This window comes from Pangasianodon hypophthalmus, chromosome 5 (genome assembly GCF_027358585.1).
Source record: "Pangasianodon hypophthalmus isolate fPanHyp1 chromosome 5, fPanHyp1.pri, whole genome shotgun sequence".
Lineage (NCBI taxonomy): Eukaryota > Metazoa > Chordata > Actinopteri > Siluriformes > Pangasiidae > Pangasianodon > Pangasianodon hypophthalmus.
In genome coordinates, this window is record NC_069714.1 from 2,856,117 (window position 1) to 2,880,002 (window position 23,886).

The 23,886-nt window shown below is 38.1% G+C and overlaps 1 protein-coding gene across 28 annotated transcripts in view; it reads left to right on the forward strand.

The window, feature by feature from the left end:
• Positions 1–23,886, forward strand: part of lrrfip1a (leucine rich repeat (in FLII) interacting protein 1a) — a 52,018-nt gene that overhangs the window by 21,044 nt on the left and 7,088 nt on the right. For 8 of the 28 annotated variants that reach the window (XM_053234191.1, XM_053234197.1, XM_053234199.1 and 5 more), the window contains 14 exons: positions 366–443; positions 566–607; positions 3,520–3,576; positions 5,261–5,338; positions 6,501–6,602; positions 8,656–8,691; positions 8,811–8,936; positions 11,592–11,663; positions 12,737–12,907; positions 15,766–15,858; positions 16,017–16,109; positions 16,293–16,385; positions 16,710–16,818; positions 20,119–23,764. In XM_053234191.1, the coding sequence (XP_053090166.1) occupies positions 366–443; positions 566–607; positions 3,520–3,576; positions 5,261–5,338; positions 6,501–6,602; positions 8,656–8,691; positions 8,811–8,936; positions 11,592–11,663; positions 12,737–12,907; positions 15,766–15,858; positions 16,017–16,109; positions 16,293–16,385; positions 16,710–16,818; positions 20,119–23,015 (4,047 nt within the window). In that variant the 3' untranslated portion in view covers positions 23,016–23,764. The other 20 variants (XM_053234198.1, XM_053234200.1, XM_053234203.1 and 17 more) reach the window with 8 other exon arrangements.

Genomic DNA, 23,886 nt, shown 5'->3' on the forward strand with positions numbered 1-23,886 from the left:
TAATGATTGTGGAAGTAGGAAGGGTGTACTTATTTTGTCTGGTTTCTGAAAGTTGTTTTACTTTTTTTTGGAACAAAAATGACATATTGAAATCTGTTTGTTGTCACCTGAGGTTATTTGTTTGTTTATAGAAGTGAGGACCAGGATTGAAGCAAGGTGTATTTTCCTTTTTTTTTTTTTTCTTCAAAACTGTATATTTAAACTGCATGATTTTCTTGCAATTTACTGTTTGGGTTTCAATGAACTTGATGTATTAAGCCAGGTCTTAAACACTAAATAGTTACAGTGTAACCTGGATTTAGCATCAGTTTGCCATGCTCTGATATATTTCTAAATTTTTTTTTCCTGCAATCAATCCCATGTAGCTATCCCATACGTCTTATTTACATTCTCACAAGAGCACAAAGAAGAAGAAAAAGAAGTGGAAGCACTCTTCTGATATTGTATGTTTACAACACTGAAGAGACTGTTTCTCAAAATTTTTAGTGCATATTTACCTTGAACAGTGGTAGAAAAGGTTTTAATGTTGCATGTTCCTTTGTGCCATTATTTTTTTCCCCAACAGAGTAATGGCTACGACAATGATTACAGCACAATTTCCAGTCGGGTTAGTATCACCACTAACCCTGTGCTGGAAGGTCTTTTGTGTGCTATAGCATATTACATTTTTATTTAAATAATTTTCAGCATGAGTTGTTCTCGATGAATATATTTTGCAGGCGTGTTTCCATGAAGCATGAATTCACATTCGGGAATTTCACTAGGTGATAACTAATGCTAACAGAAATTAAGTTGTTAGTTCTATTAACAAAACTGTAGTGGGATACATGGGTTGGCTCAGAATGAGGCTAATAAACATTCCTTTTAAGTGATATTGCAAGTTTAAATCTTGGCAGTGCTTTAGCTGTCTGTGTCAGGGCTCTGGGAGAGCAACACTAGACAATCATGGGCATCACTTAGCTCATTTATTATGAAGACGGCAGTTAGTGTCTCCTCCAAGAGTATTCAGCTTCTCTGTGACGCTGCATTAGCATCAGTTAAAAAAGATACATTGGCTTCACATGTCTTGGCGGTAGCATCAGTTTTCCCTCACCCTCCCTAGGTGGTGGCTGTTATGTGAAAGGGGAGAAAACGTGGGGTGGAAATTAACATTGACTAAATTGGGGAAAAAGAAAAATGATTGGCAAATTAAAAAAGAGGCAGTTGAGGTAGTATCATAGGTTATTTGCTGTGTGTGGATGGTGGGTGGCTACACGCTCTGTATAAAAATTCTTTAACACTTAAACTTACCGTGGCTTATGACTAATGACTAATTTGCCGTTAACACTCCAGTTACCTATACATGTGTTGTGTGTTAATAGCAATGAGTGAGTTGTATTTTGCAGTTGGATTTGAATTAATGATACTCTAATTAAGCACCAGAGCTTAACCTTAATTATCCTTTGACAGTGTAACAGACTGTTATTAGATCAAGTTTTTGTCCAAACCTATGCCTTTAAAACTGCTTCAGTTTGGATTGGTTTGAAGAGACATGTGTAGAGGCATCTTGGTTGACTGCTCCATGCAGAGCATTTTATGCGTCTTTATATTCTTCTGTATCCTCTGTGCTCCTCTTTAATTCAGACCACATGTTTTTAGTAGAGTTCAATTCCAGAGACTGAGATGTCATTGCAAACCTTGGGGATAGAATATATGAATGAGAAGTTCTGAGTGTATGTAAATAAACATCTAATAGGAGTCTCTTATATTGTCAGTATATTGCTGCTTGAATAGTCCTAGTTGTACCATTTACATTAACTGCAAATTTGGTTTAACTGTATGCCTTCCACCCTCCTAGTGAAATAGCACTTAATCTATCACATCCTATAATTTTGAATTAATTTTTTTATTTAACTTAATGTAGCTACAAGGTACTAATTTAATGTTATGAAAATGTAAAGTGTGTGCAACATATAAGCTATTTGTATGATTTGTAAAAAAAAAAAAAAAAGGCAATTTTTTTTTAACTTGATGTGCTCACCTGTAAAGAAAACATGAACATTATTTAAATGATAAGCTAACTGAGCATGCATGTGCTATGTCATAGACCACTTTAAGCAAGTGTAGTTCATAACTTGCCAACAAAAAACTCCTTTAAACTCAGCCGACAAAATTAGAAATATCTCTGATTAAAACGTCTCTTTCTATATCCTCAGATAAAAAAAAAAAACTTTTCATGGACTTTAAAGGCACAGTAATATTAATTACTTAGTAGTGTTATATTTGTGTATACAGTATTGGCTTCAAAATGGCCTCATATGGCATTCCATAGATTTTTTTGAAAGCTTTTACAATGGCCACATCATTTCAACGTGACATTTTGGGGTTACATCCAACTGTCAGACAGTAGCACTGGATTTAATGCTGCTGCAACTCACACAATACTGAGCAAGAAAAATGTGCTCAAATCCAAGGTCAGAATCTGAAGATCAGAAACTGAGACATGCCTGTTTTACGCAAACTCCACCTCGCATGTGCAGTTGTTGTGCACTATTCTCTGAATAGTGCTTAAGTTCATAATTAAAACTGTAGCTCAATTTTGGCATTAACTCCTCACTACACATGTCTAACTCAGCTCTGAATATGGCCCCAAATATTGACCACAACACACAGTGCCAGCTGTAGTTCTAATGATGCTTGGTTCACGAAGTTCAGGAGTATGGCTGTCACAAATATTTGATTATAAAAATCCTTGATGAAAATTTTATATCCGGCAAATGATGTGCCAGAAGGTGGCTACAATGCGCAGCCAAGATTTTCATATTTGCATACAATTGTTTGTACAGATGCTTGTTGTATCTGCAGTTGTTTGAAAATTGCTCCTTGCTTGGACTTTCCCATGGTATCAAGGGCAAAAAGTAAACTTGACTACAGTCACAGAGATCAGTTTTTCTTTATTCTGATGTTTGATGTGAACATTAACTGACGCTCTTGACCTGTATCTGCATGATTTTATGTATTATGCTGCTGCCGCAGGTGTGCAGATGTTCCTAGAGGTATGTGACCTTAAGGGGATTTTCGTGGTAGAAATATATCATTACATATAGCTCACAGAACATTTTGTGATGTGTGTGCTGTATACGTAATAATAATTAGTTATATTAATATTAGCTATCTATCTAGAATAATTTCAAAACGGATTAATATTAACTGCCAATTATATGTAATACGTCTTATCTGGGCAGCATGGTGGCACAGCGGGTTGTGTTTTCACCTCGCTGCTCCCTGGTCCCTGATTCAATCCTGAGTTCTGGTTACTATCTATGGAGTTTTGCAGGTTCTTACTGTGTCCCTGTGGGTTTTCTCTGGGTTTCCTCTGTTTTCCTCCTACCTCACAAAAACATGCCAGTAGGTGGATTGCCTACACTAAATTAGGTCTGAATGAGGGTGCATAAATTAAGAATATTTAATAATAAATTAGTCAGCCAAAGAATGTATTTGTGTATGTTCTCTCTGTCATGTTTCTTTCATGCTTATTAGGGATCTTTATATGAAAACAGTCTCTGCAGTAGCTCTCTGCGCTCCAGTACCCGTACTGTAAGAAAAATATCTGATGTGTTCTTTTCCTTGTATGCAAACTAACAGTGCTTCCTTTGCAAAAAAACATCATTATTTTCCATCAGTGGACATCATGTAAGGGGGCGTGCTTTTATAGGAAAATTATCCACAACTGGGTGGTGGGATATGGCCTGACTCGAGGCCAAATTAACACCCTGAAGTGGATTATTTTCCTGTAACAGAACATTCCATCACATGTTATTCCTCTTATACCACAGTGATTTGCCAATGATTACAATTTTTAATTTATTAATAACTGACTTTTTTGGTACATAAATGACTCTTAAAAGAAAGCTTCACAATATCAATGATTGTATGTTTTTCTTTGTTAAATGACAGCATGTTTTAATCCGTTTTTATTAGCCTAGCTGTTACTATAGGAACAACAACATATTAGAACGAGTAGCTGGAGCTACTGTCAGAGCTGTGCTGTTATAAAAAATTTTAATGCATTTTAATGATTTGAGAACTCACCAGTACTGTGGTATATATATATAAAAAAAAAAAATCAACACCTGCTGCCCAGTCAGATTCGGGAATTCTATATGACATATTCAGCATGACAGAATTCAATGTTCAACACTATGTGGCCAAAGGTTTGTGGACACCTGAACATCACACCCACATATGGTTCTTCCGCAAACAGTTTCCTCAAAGTATGAAGCGCACAATAGTCTAGAATGAATTTGTAGCATTTCTTTCACTGGAACTAAGAGGCCTAAACCTGTTCCAGCATGACAATGCCCCTGTGCACAAAGCGAGCTCCATGAAGACATGGTGTGTGAAGGTTGGAGTGGAAGAACTCGAGTGTCCTGCACAGAGCCCTGACCTCAACCCCACTGAACACCTTTGGGATGAACTGGAACACCGACTGAACCCCAGACCTCCTCACCAACATCAGTGCCTGATCTCACTAATGCTCTTGTAGCTGAATGAACACAAATCCCCACAGCCACGCTCCAACATCTAGTGGAAAGCCTTCCCAGAAGAGTGGAGATTATTATAACAGCAAAGGGGGAGTAAATCTGGAATGGGATGTTCAACAGGTACATATGGGTGTGATGGTCAGGTGTCTATAAAATCCTGGCCACATGTGCATGTATTGTTGCCATTGCAATATTACATAAACAAATATAAGCATGTGTATGCGATTGTCACTGTACTAATGTCACCTTTTATTTGTTAGCTTTTTAATCTATTTAATCTACTGACTTATTTAGTACTTTTTGAATATTTGCAGACTAGGGATGCACCATTTCTTTCTCCCGCCAATATTGAGAGTAAGAATCAGTTATTTGGCTGATACAGATTTGATAACCAGCTTCCCTGCACTCTGCCAGCTTCTGTTCATGATCTTGGCAATATGACAATATAATATCAATATCATGAAAATTATTTCAGAATGTGCTTTCTGAGATATAACAGGTATAGTGATATCCTTTTCTAACATTTTCTAAATAACAGTTTCAAACTCTGATTGGAAGCAGCTGATTTGATGTTAAAATTCTGGACTGTATTGGATTGGTGCATCTCTGTCATGGATTGACTATGGATTGTTGGGAGGAATCACCATTTACCAAAATGCTACAGTTGACCCAAGTAACCCCAGCCCCATTTTTGGTTTCAGTAAATGAAGTGTGTGCGTGTGTTCACATTCCCCTAGTTGTCAGAGTATAGTGGCCTTTTGGGCTCAAGCTCCCGGACATCATCCGCGGCAAGTTCCAGATGTGCTAGCCCAGTGGTGAGCTTCCGTTTCGGTCTGAGTGTCACTCATCTTCTAGTCATATTTACCCGTGTCTTGTTAGCATCTCATTTAGGCATCAGGATTTATGATGAAATGTATTCTAACGTTTACTGTGACATCACATTGTATAATTGCTGCAATTTTGAGGACCGAATGGGGGGCTGACTGCACTAATGAGATGCCTTCAATTTGCTATGATTTTGGTAGCAATAACATTAAACAAGCAAGGGAATAACATTTTATTTTACCATCATTATAAGTAGATTGGCGCCATAAAGAGGCACCACTTGACCCCAACAGAACTCTCCCCACTGTGTAATTAGCGTTTACTTCAGATATGCCATCAGTTAACACTATCCTGCATTAGCTAATGTTATTGCTTTAAGAAGTACACTAACATTAGCCGTATTAGCTGTGCAGGGAGCTCCTGAGCTCCCAAGCTACATTTGTTAACCACATCTGTTGAAACAAAACATTTTCTGAGCTATGTTATTTAGTGTTACCTTGAATATTTGCTTCTCCCCAATTCGTGCAGTTAAATCTTCACAGACAAGTTTCACCAGCTATATTACCCATCATGCTATGTTCTTGACAACTATTAAGTTCATCGCAGCAGCAAATATTGGTAACACTAGCAAATTTGAGTTAGTTAGCTGATATTAACTTACCCTCCCTAAAATGACAGAGTTTATTCTTCTGTCTAACACCCTGGGATCCTTTTCCCACCCAGATGTGAAGAACCACTTGGCTTCTGTGCTCTTAAATGCTTTGAGGCACTCTATAGGGAGATGGTTGTTCATGAGGTAATTATATATTTATCAGGAAAATGCAATTTTGGTAAGTTCTTCCAGTTTAATTGGAATCAGCAGTTCGAGGGAAAGAACATATGGATCACAGCTTATTTTACTGACTTTGTTTTATTCTTCTTCAAAGAAAGGTGAGTAATTGTAGCAATCTTTCACCTCTACTTATGTTTCGTTGTGCAGCAAAGCCTGAAATTCGGTCCCAAACATGGCGGCCACACAGAAACAAATCACGTGACTAAAATGCTAGGATAGCGGATCTGTGTGATTTTATTGTTCTCTATGGATGTTCTTGTAGCTAAAACCCTGTGTGTGTATGTCTGTGTATATTTTTGGTGTCTCCTGGTGGTTTCCAGGAAAATAGCAGCAGCTCGGTGGCCAGTTTTTTGCGAAAGTCAGCTAGCAGCGGTGGCCTTTCCAGAGACTTGGATCATGTGACCATTCCTGACGTGCCAAACGTGAGTGGCATATAGCTCAGTGTGTGACTGTTTGTTTTTTATGGTGTGAAATAAAATAATGGTTTCGGAATAATATGTTCCAGCTGAAACAGGAGTTTGGTGATTGCACTAGCTGCATGGTATTGTTGTGTTTGTGTCTTGGATGCTGGAAGATCATATTGTTTTTATTATTTGCATGAAACACTTGCTTTAGGAAAACTGAGAATACAATGTCTGCATGAAATGGGAAGAACCTACTAGGCATGAGATGATTGACGATAGTATCAAGAATTGCTGAGAGATGGAATCTATCACAATGGCTGTCAAGTCAGACATTTAGAAAAGCATGATGTCTGTGGCTTTAAGATTGACAAAAATAAATTGTGTTGTATCTCATTGCATTTGCTTCCTATTAGCCTATTTTGTATCATATGAACCTTAATAGCCTGTGTTGTCTGACTTGGAAGCAGAGCAACAAAACATCTTTCTCTGATGCAATTTAGCTTCCCTTGTCCGTGTTGGAAAAAAACATGCTAGTCTTCCATGTATGGAATGTCTTCACTCACAAAACATGAATGGGTACATTGCATACGGTACACATTTCTGGCCGTGGCTCCTTCTTTTTCCCTGAGTCAGCTGCAAGAGTCACAACCAGAAGCTATTGTCAGTTGGCGATAGTTGGGGGGCATGATAGGGTATTGGTACAGTGGGTATAGAAAAGAATGACCTCCTTTCAAAATGTTCACTTTTTATAGCCTGAAATGAAAACACAAACAAACAGGATTTTTCCAACTTTATTTATTCATTCCACCATACAACATCCATGCAAGAGAAAACTTCCAGCATTTATGAAAAATAATAATGATTTTAAAAAATACTAAAATAACTTTGATAAAAGATCACCCTCTTAGGGAATCATTTGTAACTTAATCAGGTGAAAAATAATCACATTCTTGATCACACACACCAAGGTTAGAGGCTTCCATCACAATTGTAATTATTTTGTTTAGTTCAGAATAAAAGGAGCTATTCCTAGTGAACTCCAGGGCTTGGTTGTTTTATTAAAAAGCAAACATCTACTATAGGTGGCAAGGCACTTTCAAGCGAACTTGGAGATTTACAAAAGGATTTCCATCCCTGGGAGCACAGTTAAAATCCATAATTAAGAAGTAGAAAGAGTTTGCTACCTCCAGATTGGATGGCAGAGTGAGGAAGAAACTGTTGAGAGGCTACCAAGAGGCCAATGGCAACTTTGAAGGAGTTAGAAGATTTTATGGCAAAGAATGGTCATTGTGTGCATGTGACAACAATATCACAAATGCTCCACAAATCTGGCTTGTATGGGAGGGTTGCAAAAAAAAAAAAAAAAAAAAAAGCCATTCCACAAGAAAAGCCACTTTAAGTCTCATCTGAGTTTTGCAAAAAGCAACTTGAAGATTGTGAAGTGGAAAAAGCCAAATGGAAAATGGCATTACGGTCAGATAAGACTAAATATGCCACGTTGCCAAACAGTACATCTGGCAGAAAGTCTATACAGCTCACCATGCCTCCAGAGGTAGCATCCTGTTTATGGGAGTGTTTCTCTTCAGCAGGGACTGGGACACTAGAAAGTTGAGGATGTGAAGAAGGTTCACCCTTCAACACGACATGAAGCACAGCACTAAATTGACCATACAGTGGCTAAAAGAGAAAAAGGTGAATGTCCTTGCGTGTTCTAGTCAGAGCCCAAACTTCAAGTCTACTGAAAATCTATGGAATGACTCGAAGATAAAGCTGGAAAAATCCTGTTTTTTGTGTTTTCATTTGAGGCTGTAAAGCAACAAAATATGAACATTTTGAAAGGGTGTCATTATTTTCTATACCCACTGAATAGTCCACAAAATCTCATAAAGGCTTATGAGAGCTTACACCTTTGTTCATACCTGAAAAATAATTTCAGTGTCATTCGTTTTCATGTAGAGAACCTATTTGATATTTACATATCTGTATTTGCTGTCTTAGGAAATACATGATTTTAAAAAAGTGGCATGACTGCAATTTCTGGGTTTTTTATTTTTTTTTGTTCTGCTTACAGTTGGATGATGGATTGGACAGAGATTTTTTCGAAAAGGTTAGCAAAGATACTTTTTCTTCTTGGTTTTTGCTAATATTTAAAGTTCTAACGAAAGGTTGGTATTAACATCTGTAATTGACCGATGTAATTCATGGATTCATTGGTTTTCTTTTAAGGGCTCTTCTCGAGCATCTACTCTATCCACTGCCACTCTGACTTCACTGGGTGGGGCTTCCTCACGCAAAGGAAGTGGCGGTTCATCTGTCACTGCAGATACAGAGGCATCCTTACAGGATCTTAAGGTACCCTCTCTGGTACCTCTCTAAGGTACCCTCTACTACTTTATCCAACGCTGCCTCAATCTCTTTTTTTTTTTAGCCATTTATTACTTTATTCATACAGTTAGTACCAGTAGTATGGGTAAACACAGAAGGATCACAGTTGTATCACATTATTTTAAATAATAAAATAAAGTTCAATAATAATAATAGTAATAATAATTACTGTATAATTGCTATGGTAAAGTAAATGCTACAAGAATGAAAATCAAGTATTGATACTGCTCTTGACTGAGGATAAGAAACACTCAGTATTTAGATAATGCTTTGTGTTGAGGGAGAGAATCACTCAAACTCAGCAGCATTCAGTCTGTAAAATTGAGACTGTGTTGTCAATATCTTTGGCAATATCTTGTCAATATCTTTGGGTCCAGCCACAAAGTGACATGTTTGAACTGCTATCTCTAACACAGACATTGCATTGTCCATCATTGCATGAAATTTACCAATTTGTCTGGCCATGGTGGCCAGTAAAAATGTCTCTCTTGTATAAGCCACTTTATATCTGTGTCTTTAATTGCTTCATATGGCAAGTTGTACAAATTGTTTAACACCAAGTCTTGGTCTCATTGTGAAAACACTGTTTTGTGTGGAGGTCGGAGATATTCCGTTTCTTTATTTATTTGATTATTTATGCACTCCAAACAGCAAACTGTCAATCTGTCCCTGTTGCACAGAAAATGCAGCTATGTACACTTTTAGGGTAGACCAAGAGATGATTCTAGTCAGCTCCAAATTCCAAAACAATGCTCCTGGTGCAAGATTATAGGTTTATCCCCAATGTTTTGCATCTTAGTCACACCACTTTTCTACATACAAGTCTCATATAGACAGAGCACATGCACTCACAAAACTGTCTAACCTATTGCAGTTACCATGCTAGTATGCTGGGGTTCATCATTTGTGATTTTGTGCCTCCTTGGTGTCTAACGTAAAACCCCACCTTGTGAGAGTGCCTAGGGCTTCCTTAAAAAATTGCAGCACTAGCCAACAGATTTCATTCTGAGACTTTAAAACACCATCTTTCAGACTTATTTTCCTCCTTTCATTTACCTTCACGTTTTTCCACAGTGGGGCCTCAAACTTAGAGAATGAGGCACAGACACTGAAAGTACATCTATCTCTCTGTATGCAAAGCAACTGCAGGCTTTGCACTTTCAATATTGTTTTTTTCAATAATGGCTTTTTTTTTTTTTTTTAAACCTCAGCACTCTTCATAAAGCCAGCTTTGTGAAGTGGCTAGGCTATTTACACTGGCTGTGGCCTGTATGCTTCAAGCATCTGGAGAGTGGATTATTCATTTCTGTGCTTTCTTGCACTGGACTAGTAAATATAATGTTCTGCATATTTGACCCCTTTCCAACAATGGCTATATGATGTTGAATTTGTTATTATTTTGTTTAAAGATCTTATTTTTTCATTTAGTACTGCCCTTCAGAAGCTACATAAGATATTTACATGTTTCCCGGAAGACAAAACAATTTACACCGAACATCCTGTTCAAAAGTTTACACCCCCCTGGCTCTTAATGTAGTGTGTTGCCTTCTTGAGCATCAGTGAATGTTTGCACCTTTTGTAATAGTTGTGTACAGTCCATCAGTTGTCCTCAGTGTGAAAAAATGGATCTCAAAATCATATAGCCGCTGCTGGAAAGGGATCGAATATGCAGAAAATGCTGGAAAGCCAAATAATGTTTGGAGGATTTTTCTGAAGAACAGTGTTCAGTTTACCTGCTAAAAACAAAAAAGGGCCTCATGAACAACAATCACAAAACATAAAAACAGTCGCTGGTTATCCAGGTAACACACACAGTATTAAGAAATCAGCGTATGTAAACTTCTGAACTGGTTCATTTGAGTAAATTAACATCTGTTATGTCAAATAGCTTATCCAGGGCAGAACTAAATAAAATACAAAATGCAATTTTTATGAGCCCTCTTATTATTATTTTTTTAATTATTAACATTTTGCGGATTCTACAAGGCGTATGTAAACTTATGACCACAACTGTAAATAAAACTAAAAAATTTTTCTGGACAATTAACATGCACAGTCATAGCTCCTAGTAGTCAATGTGCTGTGCGAGTGTAGATGTTGAGTGTAGATGTGTTGAGAATCTGATAATAATCTTGCATGTGTGTTCTGTGCTGTATGTTTTAGTGTGTGCTCTGTATGTAAGCCATATCTGCTTAAGCGGTCTGAAGTAAAGTCACATGATTGCTGGAAGTTAATCCATGATACCCTGCAAATAGTAAAGATGAAGGGCTGATTTAAGTTCTGCCTTAGTACGCAAACGTTAACATGGGTATCTTTCAACATACTCCTATGAGTGTATACACTAGAGGGCAGTGTGACATTTGCCAAACCACAATTTACAGAAAACAAAATATGAAGATCAAAGTCTCACTGTTTCTTTATTACAGAAAATATATAGAAGAAGCAACAGACTGGATCATGATAATTTGTAGTTGTGTACTCTGCACTTGAGGATCGTTTGTCAACACTCACAAACATAAATCAACACTAAGAAACAAACATTTTAAGTAGGATCTGAATACTTCTGCATTAAGACTAGAGCTTCAGGCTCTTTCCTCTCACTCTTCCATACTGTTTATTTAGGAGATTCATGAACTTAAGGATCAGATCCATGATGTGGAGGCCAAGTACATGCAGAGCCTCAAAGAAATCAAGGTAAACTGCACAGTCAAGGCAATGTGGAAACTAGGGTGTTTTTTTGTGTGTGTGTGTGTGTGTGTGTGTGTGTGTGTGTTTAAGTTATTGCAGGTTTTCTTTTTCTGTGTACACAAATGTGTTTGGAAGCCATTTCAGCGGCATTGAAGAATTAATAATAAAAAAAAACATACTGCTTTCCTCATTGTTAACAAAGAAAATCAGATATACATTATTTTCACACTCAGTTTATGTATCGTGTTTTCCAGCTAATTAATACGAATACAAGACACATCACTATAAATCCAGTCTGCTTAGAAAGAAAAATAAATATATGCATTCAAGACTGTAAATATTTGGACATTGACAAATTTACTGTTATTTTAGCTGACTACCACAGTATATTGCTCCACACTTTCAGCTCATATTCATTATTTAATTTCAGCTCTGATATACTGTAGTAGACAGCTAAAATAGCAATAACTTTTTATAGACCTTATTTGTGGACCTACCTATGCTGCCATTTGTATAAGTCACATTATTCTGATGTCATTGTACAGAGCTATTTAATGCTGAAGCCTCATAATTCACTTAAATAACTTTTTTTTATCAAATTAATACCATTATTATAATGCCAATTTCTGCTAGCATGATGGGGTTTTACTGTAATTTTAACAGCAAATTAGTGTTCATTTACCATATTTGAGTAGCGGAATATGGTAAAGTAGCACACCAACCTAAAAAGCCCCTAACAAATGATAATATTATTATTAAATTAACAACCCTTTATTGTATAACTCTTAGCGTCTACAAAAATTTGGTAATTGATCATTATTAAGATGTGTACATTACTATTCACTATACACTACCTGGGCCTTTTGCCATTTTCATTACCTTGTGTTATAAGCCTAATTTTAGCAGTCATTATCCTGACTTTCTTCTTTGTTCTCATGTTTATGGCCTAAAACACACACTGCAGAGCCCTGCTCATGCCTTCCATTGTGTCTGTGTGTATTTGCATCTACTTTATAATTATGTAATTCAATGTGTGTGCTTATGCCTAAAAAGTGCTCATGCTTTTATACTGCTTTTAGGATTCTCTGGCAGAGATGGAGGGGAAATATCGCAAGGCCATGGTGTCCAATGCTCAGTTGGATAATGAGAAATCCAATCTGATGTATGAGGTGGACACTTTGAAAGACTCGCTGATGGAGCTAGAGGAGCTTCTTGCTGAGACTCGGCGAGAGTGTGAGGAGAAGAGTAAGGTATGTTCTAATGAGAGTTAGGCCTGCATGATTAATATTATTTTTATTATTGAGTGTTCCTATGAAGAACCCATTAAGGAGCAGAGCTGTAAACAAAGCTGACAAGAAGATTTAGCGCTTGGTTTTTATTCTTAATATTATGTATTAATATTGGCATAGAAGTGAGTCAAAGTAACTTCCACTGCCCTTCAGCCTTCACTCTTCATTTCGTGCTCTCAGCTGTCTGTGCACTTTTATAGAGTTTTGTGGGTGTCGCTACATGCAAATGAGCTGTGTCACGAATGCACTTTACGGGTGATCAACAAACACACGCGAGTATGAATAAAATCAGTGGTTCCAAAACTTTTGTAAATCCAGTGGAAATTTTAGTTTTTTTTTGCTTACATGAGCATTTACACACAAATTTACTAAAAGATTTATAAAGCTGGATACGGACAGATTTTTATGTAAAGTGTTCATAGGAGCGTTTACACAAGAAATCTGGTATTGGTGAAAATCCTGTAATTTCAGAAAAACTTTTGTATACTACTCGTGCTCCTGAGTTAGTGTATATTCAGGGGCGGACTTAACCATTAGGCAAAGGTCGGCAATTGCCTTGGGCCCCCAGCTACCTAGGGCCCCCAAAACCCATATTAACTTATAGTTAAGGTTTTTTTTACTTAACGCAAATTATATATTTTTAAAACTCTATTGCTAAAATGGCATCGGAATGCTTCATTTTTTAGTGTTGCACAGGAGGGTGCACCCCTATTCCATTGGACAATTCCATTATCTCACATTACTGTGCAGCTGCGGAAGTGACAGACAGACAGTGTTCAAAGTAGATGGAGCGAATTTCTGTGAAAATGAAGCAAAACTATCCAAGCGTGCTGAGAAAAGGAGGAAGCGGGAGGAAAACAAAAGGATTATAGCAAAGTTGCCAAAGATAACAAGCTTTTTTGTGACACGTACTGACGACGCAAAAGCTGAAGAGCAGAAAGAAGCCGAAGTCAAATCTTGCGAGACTACGCGTGCTAGCAATAGCAATGCTAGTGAGGACATCATCACTGTGTGAGGAGTGCTGAGAAGAAATTACAAGTAGGTCTTAGATAAATAAGGAGTGACAAAAGGGTGGAACAAGAGATGTGGAGGGCCCCAAGTCTGTGTTTGCCTTGTGCCCCAAAATGACTAAATCTGCCCCTGTGTATATTTACACATAAGAAGATTAACTAATTTTTAACTAACTAACTTTCATCAGCTTCAAGTCATACAAATCACAAAAAGTTACTCCACATTTATATATGGATTATGCTCTCAACTTTCAATAGCTTGTGTATTTCAGCTACGCACAGAAATTTACTGAACCTTTAATAAAAAGCCATTCAATTCATATTAATGGCATTAACTAAAGAAATATTCAATATAAAAAAATAAAGAAAGTAAGCCAAAATAAATTCATAAATTAAGACAAATAAGACCAGTCATTCAACTAAGATGTGAAAGGAGGACGGATTCAGGCAGTGTACAAGTGTACATAGGCTGTGCAACACTTTATTAGAGTCAGCACTAAGTGACCGATCTGGTATGTCTCAAGCTACCATGTGTTGTATACTCCGTATTATGAGCCCTTCTGCGCCTGTATATTTCTTTTTCAGTTTTCATGTCAATGAAAATTTTTGAAAATGGAATATTTATACAAACCCCTTCCCTCCCCAGCTGTCCTATCAAACCAAGTCTGTACATTCCACATCTATACATCATGGATCACTAACGTTATGATGGAGTGAAAAAAGTAAATAAAGAAATAAAATAGAATAAAATAAATAAATATACAGTAAAAGGTGAATAAAGAAAATGATACCATAAAAATTGATGATTTTATACATTGATACACTGAAAGGTCACCTAATTTGTTGTGAGCCTTAAACCTTATACACTGTTTTAAACTCCAACATAAAGCTCAATGTGAAAATAATTGTAATTTTCATAAGTAACAGCATGCTCAATGTAGCAGTTTTTCACAATGAAGCAGTAGTAAAACATTTCATTCAAAAGGTGGAGCTTATGTTGAAAATGGTACGTGTGTGAGCAGAGGAGACTGCATGTGCCCTGTGTGCACCTTTTAATATAGATTTTGAAGTAATATAATGTATTCAACATGCAAATAATAAGTTGTGGACAAAAAGTGTGGCTGGATAATTTAAAAATAGCTTGATTCTGTCAGAAAACTGGAAACTTGGCAACGCTAGGTTCTAAATAACTCTTGATGTTGTCGGGGATAGATCAGGACACATTCCTGTTCTCTCTACAAATGAAATGTGGGCAAATGCATAATAGCCCACCACTGCAGGTGGTCTGAGTTATCAGATCACAAGACGCATTTGACCCCATTCAGACTGTTTGTAGAGGCGCCTGTTAATACCAAGACTGAGCAGGACCTAAAATGCATACAACACCCTTATGTTATACCCTAGGTAGAGTGCAAAAGACGTGAATTGAAAGTCACTTGGACCAGCCTTACTGTGTGTTGGCAAAGCATAAATAAAAAAAATATATACTCTGTAAAGATCCATGGATGATAGCATCCTAAGGTTGTTTTTATTTTGCTAATATGCACAATAGTAATTTTGTTGTTTGCTTTAAGGAGAGAAATATTGGCATTATTGCACTCATTTTCATGTTCTGTATCACATCCAGTCAGACTAATAAAATAATCATAATTCAATTGCTCTTCATATCGTCATTGTGATATGCAATACATATCGCCCTAATGAGAGTTCTGGCAATAGCATTTACTACATAAATTAAAAGAAATAGCAACAGCTACCCTTGCCATAGCTTTTGTACACCCCTTTTAAAGCTATGCACCATCCTTTCAGGATCTGGAGCGAGAGAAGCATGCCCACAGTATACTGCAGTTTCAGTTCTGCGAGCAAAAAGAAACACTGAAGCAAAGTGAAGAGCTACTGACTGTGAGTACTGTGTCTGACAGTTCTCTTAAGCTCATTACCATTTAAAACCCTTTGTCTTGATTTATTATCTTTTGCATTTTCACTTTCCTCTATGCTCCTTATTTTGCTTCTTTCTTTCCTTACCCTTCATGTTCCATACTGCTTCACACTGCTACCAGGAGATCCGTCATTTACGCTTCAAACAAGAGGGCTTTGTTAGGGAGATTTCTGACCTGCAGGAAACTATTGAATGGAAGGATAAAAAAATTGGGGTATGCTACATGAGGCTGTTCATCTAATGAGTCAAAAACACATTAGCTCAGAGCACAGTATTACCTGAACAGGCTGTAATAAATAACATTAAGCCTGTGTGTGTGTGTGTGTGTGTGTATATGCATGTATGTATATATGTATACTATTTAATCTTTGCCAAAACACTTTTTGGTTCTTCTCAGGCCTTAGAAAGACAGAAGGAGTTTTCTGATGCCATTCGAAATGAGCGGGATGAACTCAGGGATGAGGTGGTTCAACTCAAAGACATTTTAAAGGTAAATGTAAATGGGTAAATGCAAAAATATATGGTATTTAGACAGATGTAGCTTTAATTTTGAAGTAGATTTACATTGTAGATTGAATTGCATTTCATCCAGCATGTAATGTTTTCATTTAATTTATACAATTATATATGAAAAAGTTAACCATGTGATACTTCAGAAGAAAACCATTTCAACCATCCCACTTTGGAGTGGGACATACCCCTCATGTACCCTCACATACCCCTCACGTACCGCTCACATACCAATGTCATGAACATATTAAGCTAAATATTTGGACTGGAACAATCATTTCACCATAAAAAAAAATCTGTACAGAAACATGGCATTGTACTTGGACCAGACTTATGCACCAATGGGGAAGTGGAAGAAAATGTGATCGGTGGATCAGCCTGCACTGAATTGCAACAGGGGAGCAGTGTATTAGGTAAGCTTCTGTTGGCCAAATATAAGTAGATTTCTTTTTGCTCTTGCAGTTTGCTAGCTTAAGCTAACAGGTGCTTTTGGCATTTTGCACGTCTCAGGGCTTTGGCATTTTGACTGTGATTTCTGGATATTAACTCTCACAGCTGTATTCCCCTTCTGCTTTAAATAGTTTTTCTGTAATGCACTCCCATTTCCATCCTGCTTTTTGAGTGTAAAAGTTTCATCGTCTGTATTTTCAAAGTTGCTAAAGGTATGTCTCCCGGAAATGAGATACTTGAAATGTTGCATCTATAACTTTTCTAATTGTACCTGATGGCAAAAGCTATTTTCTCCTTATCCAAAAGTTGTATCTTCGAAGGTCTCGTGTGAACATTTGCACTCTGAGGTGAATAATTACCAACTGCAGTAATTGCTTTGGTGATATTTTATGCATACAACCAAGGTTAACCTTCTGGCAGAATTGATGTGGTTTTGGGCAAAGATATTCTGGTATAAGAGCCCTAGGCACCAGGCACAAAACAGTACTAAAGCATGAATGATCCACCACTATATTGTTTGGGGGCTTTTCATTGCATTCTTCACCTTTTGTCACCAAGCATATCAATATTGCTAATGGCATAAAGATGTTTTTGGTCTCATTTGACTGCACCAGATGATTGTAATTGTAGCTTCAGTTATGCTTAGTGAAGTCACATGCTGCATTTTGTGAGTTTCTCTCAGGAAGGTCTTTTTTGTTCAGTTGTTTCAAACAGATTATTGTCATGGAAGTGGCATTTAACAGTTAACTGAAATTGACAACCACAAGAATCAACTAAATTGTACAATTCTAAAATGAATGCTTTTTGGATTCTTTTTGCCCACTCATTATCTTTCCTGACAACTTTGTAAACTAGCGTTTATTATATCTGTGTTTGTGCTTAATGGCTTGTGCATGTCAGCAAAGCTCTTTGTTTTCCTCCATGGTGATGGATGACAATTTTTCATGTGTACAAGATCACATTGGTCAGAGGCAACAGCTCTTTATTTGAGCTTGAAAATCACTGAATGAATCATGTACACCAAACAGCCATAACATTAAAACCACAGATGAAGCGAATAACATTGAATATCTCGTTACAGTGTCACTTGTCAAGGGGATATATTAGGCAGCAAGTGAACAGTCAGTTCTCGAAGTTGTTGGAAGCAGGAAAAATGCACAAGCATAAGGATCTGAGCGACTTTGACAAGGGTCAAATTGTGATGGCTAGGCGACTGAGTCAGAGCATCTCCAAAATGGCAGGTATTGTGGGGTGTTCCCGGTATGCAGTGGTTAGTATCTACCAAAAGTGGTCCATGGAAAGACAATTGGTGAACCACGACAGGATCATGGGCACCCAAGGCTCACTGATGTGCGTGGGGAGCAAAGGCTAGCCTTTAGTCTGATCCAACAGAAGAGGTACTATAGCACAAATTGCTGAGAAAGTTAATGCTAGCTGTGATAGAAAGATGTCAGAACACATGAGCATCAGAACTGGACCATGGAGGAATGGAAGAAGGTCGCCTGGTCTGATGAGTCACGTTTTCTTTTACATCATCTGAATGGCTGCGGTTGCGTCACTTACCTGGGGAAGTGATGGCAGGCTCTGTGAAGTTGGCACCCCATATAAATAAATTGTCACCAAAACTATACCATTAGTTTGTGCTGGGTTTGTGCTGATTTGTACCGCAAATCATTTCTACCGCATTTCTACTCCACGTTGTCTAAATCGCTTCTGTTTTGTGCCGTAGAAAGAAACAACAACTTGTTCCCATCTTTACAGATTAGCTATGTTTAGACTTCACGCGGCGCTGCGCAGACTGATCGGCGTACACACCAAAGTATCGCGAGAACGAATCGAGAATTACACAGTACTGATCGCAGAACTATGCTCTTGCGGTACTTTGGTTACGGTAGTTATGCTGTTTCTTTGTACGGCACAAAACAGAAGCGATTTAGACAACGTGGAGTAGAGAATGACGTAACGGCACCTGAAGGAAGGTTAGTTGTTTGTTATATTTAAGAAAAAATCCCTGTAACCGCATTTCTTTTAACAGCACAAACCGGCACAATTCGAGCACAAACGAACGCCACCTGTTTTGGGTGATTTAAACGATATGGTTTGGAGAGTGACGTCACCGCTCCCAAAATTCTTCTTGTTATATCTCGGGAAGGAAAGTAATTACTGGGTTTGTTTTAATAGCACAAACCGGCACAAATCGAGCACAAACGAATAGCACCAATTTGATACGATTTGGACGACATGGGGTGGAGAGTGACGTCACAGCCAAAAAAAGAATGTTTAATATCTTGAACGCCAAACCAGCACAAACGTTTGTTTTTGCAGCACAAATCAGCACAAACCCAGCACAAACGAATGATATAGTTTTGGTGACAATTTATTCATATGGGGTGCCAACTTCACAGAGCCGCGATGGCACCAGGATGTACCATGAGAAGAAGGCAAGCTGGTGGAGGCAGTGTGATGCTCTGGGCAATGTTCTGCTGGGAAACTCCTGGCATTCATGTGGTTGTTACTTTGACATGTACCACCTACCTAAACATTGTTGCAGATAAAGTACACTCCTTCATGGCAACAGTATTCCCTAATGGCAGTGGCCTCTTTCAGCAGGATAACGTGCCCTGCCACAATGCAAAAATAGTTCAGGAATGGTTTGAGGGCTGTGACAAATAGTTCAAGGTGTTGACTTGGCCTCCAGATTCCCCAGATCTCAGTCTGATCAAGCATCAGTGGGATGTGCTGAACAAATAAGTCTGATCCATGGAGGCCACACCTTGCGACCTACAGGACTTAAAGGATCTGCTGCTAACATCTTGGTGCCAGATGCCACAGCACACCTTCAGAGGTCTTGTGGAGTCCATGCCTCAATGGGACAATGGGACAGAGCTGTTTTGGCAGCACAAGGGAACTGGCCACCTACACAATATTAGGCAGGTGGTTTTAATGTTATGGCTGATTGGTGTATAGTTCTTATGTTATGTAATAATTTTTACAGGTCTCTTGAAGAGTCCCAATAACTGTGAAGTTGACTTTATCTTGTCTTATGCTTTTCACGCTTTTGATGGATTAACACCAGATTAGACATTTTGGTGCAGCATGTTTCTCTCTCTTCAATATTCACATTTGATCAGTAGCTATGCTTTGGAAACTGAGTCTCTCTTACTTCCTTCTCATTTTTTTAATTTCACCTATTAAAATGTATAGATTAAACAGGAGACATTTTCTTATGTCCTCTACCACTGATTCCTCAATCAATCTCCCAGGCACTCAGGAGTTGCAGCTGTTTAGAGATGAAAATGTAGGGGGCTCCAGAGGTGGCCAGTTCCAAAACCCACAGGATTTTGACCATGGAATTCAAGGGAATCACCTGCCTCCAACTGCCTCTGGCAGTTCTTCTGAATCTCCTGTTGTAGCGCGAAATGAGGATGGGGGTCTTGGGAATTATTTAAATGACAGCATAGAGAAAATTCAAAATGTTGAAAAACCTCAGAATGTTTTTGAATTTGAAGCAGAGGAACAATTTGTATTGGAAGTTTCAAAAGGTAATGTTGTAGCACCAGAACCTGTTGCAATTATTATGGAAGGTATGAGGACAGATCAGCAAAAGATTCCACTGTATGTTAAAAGAAGTGAGACTATAAAAGAGGGAAATCCTGATTCCACAGAAAAATTCACATGTGAGATATCAGAAAAGGATGGAGATCACCTTGATGAAACTGTGGTTGGAGATTCTCAGATCAAAATGGTTTCTGACAGTTTGCCATCAGCAGAAAAAGGTACATCATCAAATTCCCAAAGTGCCAGTGTTTCAGGGAAAAAAAAGAAGAAAAAAAAGAAAAATAAACAGAAACCAAAGCATAGTTGTGATGAAAAAGAGGTTCGTTCAGAAATTGTGGACAAGAACGAAAACAAGCTCATAGAGAGCAGTTCAGTTCAGATGGTAGTGTCAGTTTCAGAGCACAACTCTGTACATTCAGAGGAAGCAACAATAAATGAGAAAGTACCAGATAATTTGAATAGTGATGAAAGGAATGACCTGATGGACAAAGGAGCAGAATCTCTCGAACTACAAAGCCCTAACACTGGCCCTGAATCCCTTTTAGGACCAATCGTTAATCCGACTGATTGCATGAGCAGCACTGACTCCATCCCACCTGTGGACTCCAAAACAGAAATTAATATTGACATCCCTACTTATGACTGTCCATTGGAAAGTAATACTGGTGAGTTAAATGCTTCTGAACAGAATGTTAAATACAAATTACTAAGCAACACTGATGATGCTGAGCCGAAAGACATTGTGGCCATCTGTGCTGATTTTCCTGAATCTGAAAACTCTTTTGAGGTAAAACCTGAGAAAGATATAACTGAAACTACCAAAGATGTAGTAAAAATAGGAACAGTTGATGAGAGAATTCATCTTGATGAAACCTACACCAGTGCAGGAACATCCACAGGCACACAGCTGGGTGACACATTAGTTACAGCTGAAGTACCTGAAGAAGAGCAAGAAACATCCACAGGCCCCCTGCTGAGTGACACATTAGTTACAGCTGTAGTACCTGAAGAAGAGCAAGAAACATCCACAGGCACACAGCTGGGTGACACATTAGTTACAGCTGAAGTACCTGAAGAAGAGCAAGAAACATCCACAGGCCCCCTGCTGAGTGACACATTAGTTACAGCTGTAGTACCTGAAGAAGAGCAAGAAACATCCACAGGCCCCCTGCTGAGTGACACATTAGTTACAGCTGAAGTACCTGAAGAAGAGCAAGAAACATCCACAGGCCCCCTGCTGAGTGACACATTAGTTACAGCTGAAGTACCTGAAGAAGAGCAAGAAACATCCACAGGCCCCCTGCTGAGTGACACATTAGTTACAGCTGTAGTACCTGAAGAAGAGCAAGAAACATCCACAGGCCCCCTGCTGGGTGACACATTAGTTACAGCTGAAGTACCTGAAGAAGAGCAAGAAACATCCACAGGCACACAGCTGGGTGACACATTAGTTACAGCTGAAGTACCTGAAGAAGAGCAAGAAACATCCACAGGCCCCCTGCTGGGTGACACATTAGTTACAGCTGAAGTACCTGAAGAAGAGCAAGAAACATCCACAGGCACACAGCTGGGTGACACATTAGTTACAGCTGAAGTACCTGAAGAAGAGCAAGAAACATCCACAGGCACACAGCTGGGTGACACATTAGTTACAGCTGTAGTACCTGAAGAAGAGCAAGAAACATCCACAGGCCCCCTGCTGAGTGACACATTAGTTACAGCTGAAGTACGTGAAGAAGAGCAAGAAACATCCACAGGCCCCCTGCTGAGTGACACATTAGTTACAGCTGAAGTACGTGAAGAAGAGCAAGAAACATCCACAGGCACACAGCTGGGTGACACATTAGTTACAGCTGTAGTACCTGAAGAAGAGCAAGAAACATCCACAGGCACACAGCTGGGTGACACATTAGTTACAGCTGAAGTACCTGAAGAAGAGCAAGAATCACAGGAGCCAACACACAGAGATCAGGAATTCAAAGTAGAAAAGGATGAAGGTGAAGTGGAGTGTGGAGAATCTTTTGAGTTTAATATGCAGGTTATCAGGCCAAAAGGAAATTTGCTTGGAGATCCTGAGTGTCAGCAAGAACATAAAAGCATTGCTGGTTGTGCTGAGCAGACTTGCATAACCAGTGAAATACAATTCACAGATACTGAAGATGGACATGAAGACCAAAAGCTACAGATAGATGAGCAAAATGCATTAATAGAAAGAGACAGGGATGTACCTGTGGAGCAGAAAGCCACAACAGGGGGTGATCATAACAAATGTCAGCAACATTTTGTAACAGGAAATGAGAAACAAGGATCTCAAGATCATGAAGAAATTATATGTTTTGAGCACTATGAAAGAGCCAAGCAGGAAACAAGTCTGGCAAATATTGTACAGGTCATTGATGATACACTTCCTGAGACAGCAGAGTTAGACCAGGAGACTAATAGTGTCATTCCGCAAGAAGGAGGTCAGAAAATGGGAGAGCAGGAAGTCAGGGAAGTCAAAGAGGGTACATCTGAGAGAAACAAGGAAGATGCAAAGAATGGCTCCAAAAGGGAAAGCAAGAAAGGAAAAGGGAAGACTAAAGAGGACTGCAAAATGTCCTAATACTGTGCCAAAGATGTTACCGTAAAAGTAAATAATGAAGTCTTAAAAAGCCTGACTAAACCCCACTTCAGTGAGAATTTGTTTGAAAAGCTTCTTATTCTGAATAACTTCACGAGTGCAGAAAAATCAAGTCACACAATGTGTATATTTACTTAAATCTACACCAAAATGATCTTTAAGAAAGGAATAATCTTTAAGAAAAAAAAAAACTCTCTGCCTTTGCACATTTAACTGAAATGAAACTAAACAGACAGCTCATTTCAGCATTTAAATGTTTTGCTGTATGTAGGTTCCTATACTACGTAGACATTACTAAAAGCATCAGAACACATTTTTGTCCTAGAACAAATTTGTTTAATGAATTGTGGAGCTCAGTGAAATTCATATGGCTTATTTATTTTCTAATTATTATTACTGTGGCAGTTTACATGATGTGCAGCATTGTGCTACCTTTTTGCACATGATATAAAATAATAAAAGTGTTTTTTTTTGTTTTTTTTGTTTTTTTTTTTGATAGAATTGCCATCAGGGATTTTGGCTTTTCACATTATACTGATTTGTATGTGCTATTTTAAAATAACAGGTTCCTTATTAAATGTCACTTATAGAAAGAAAGTTTTACAACTGTTTAACATTCCATTCACTGATATCACCATTCAGTCTGACCCATTCTGTAAGCAATGTCAGTAGTTCTGGGAGATTGTATTGTCATGATGGAAGACCTTTAAAATAAAGTATCAGTAAAGTAGGCTCATATTTGTGTGTGTGTTTTATACAGACTGTTTAAACTATTTTAAATAAATGTGAACAAATCTGACAGAATTTAGTAAACAGGCCCTGCTGCATGAAGCGGTATTTGTTGTTCCATGTT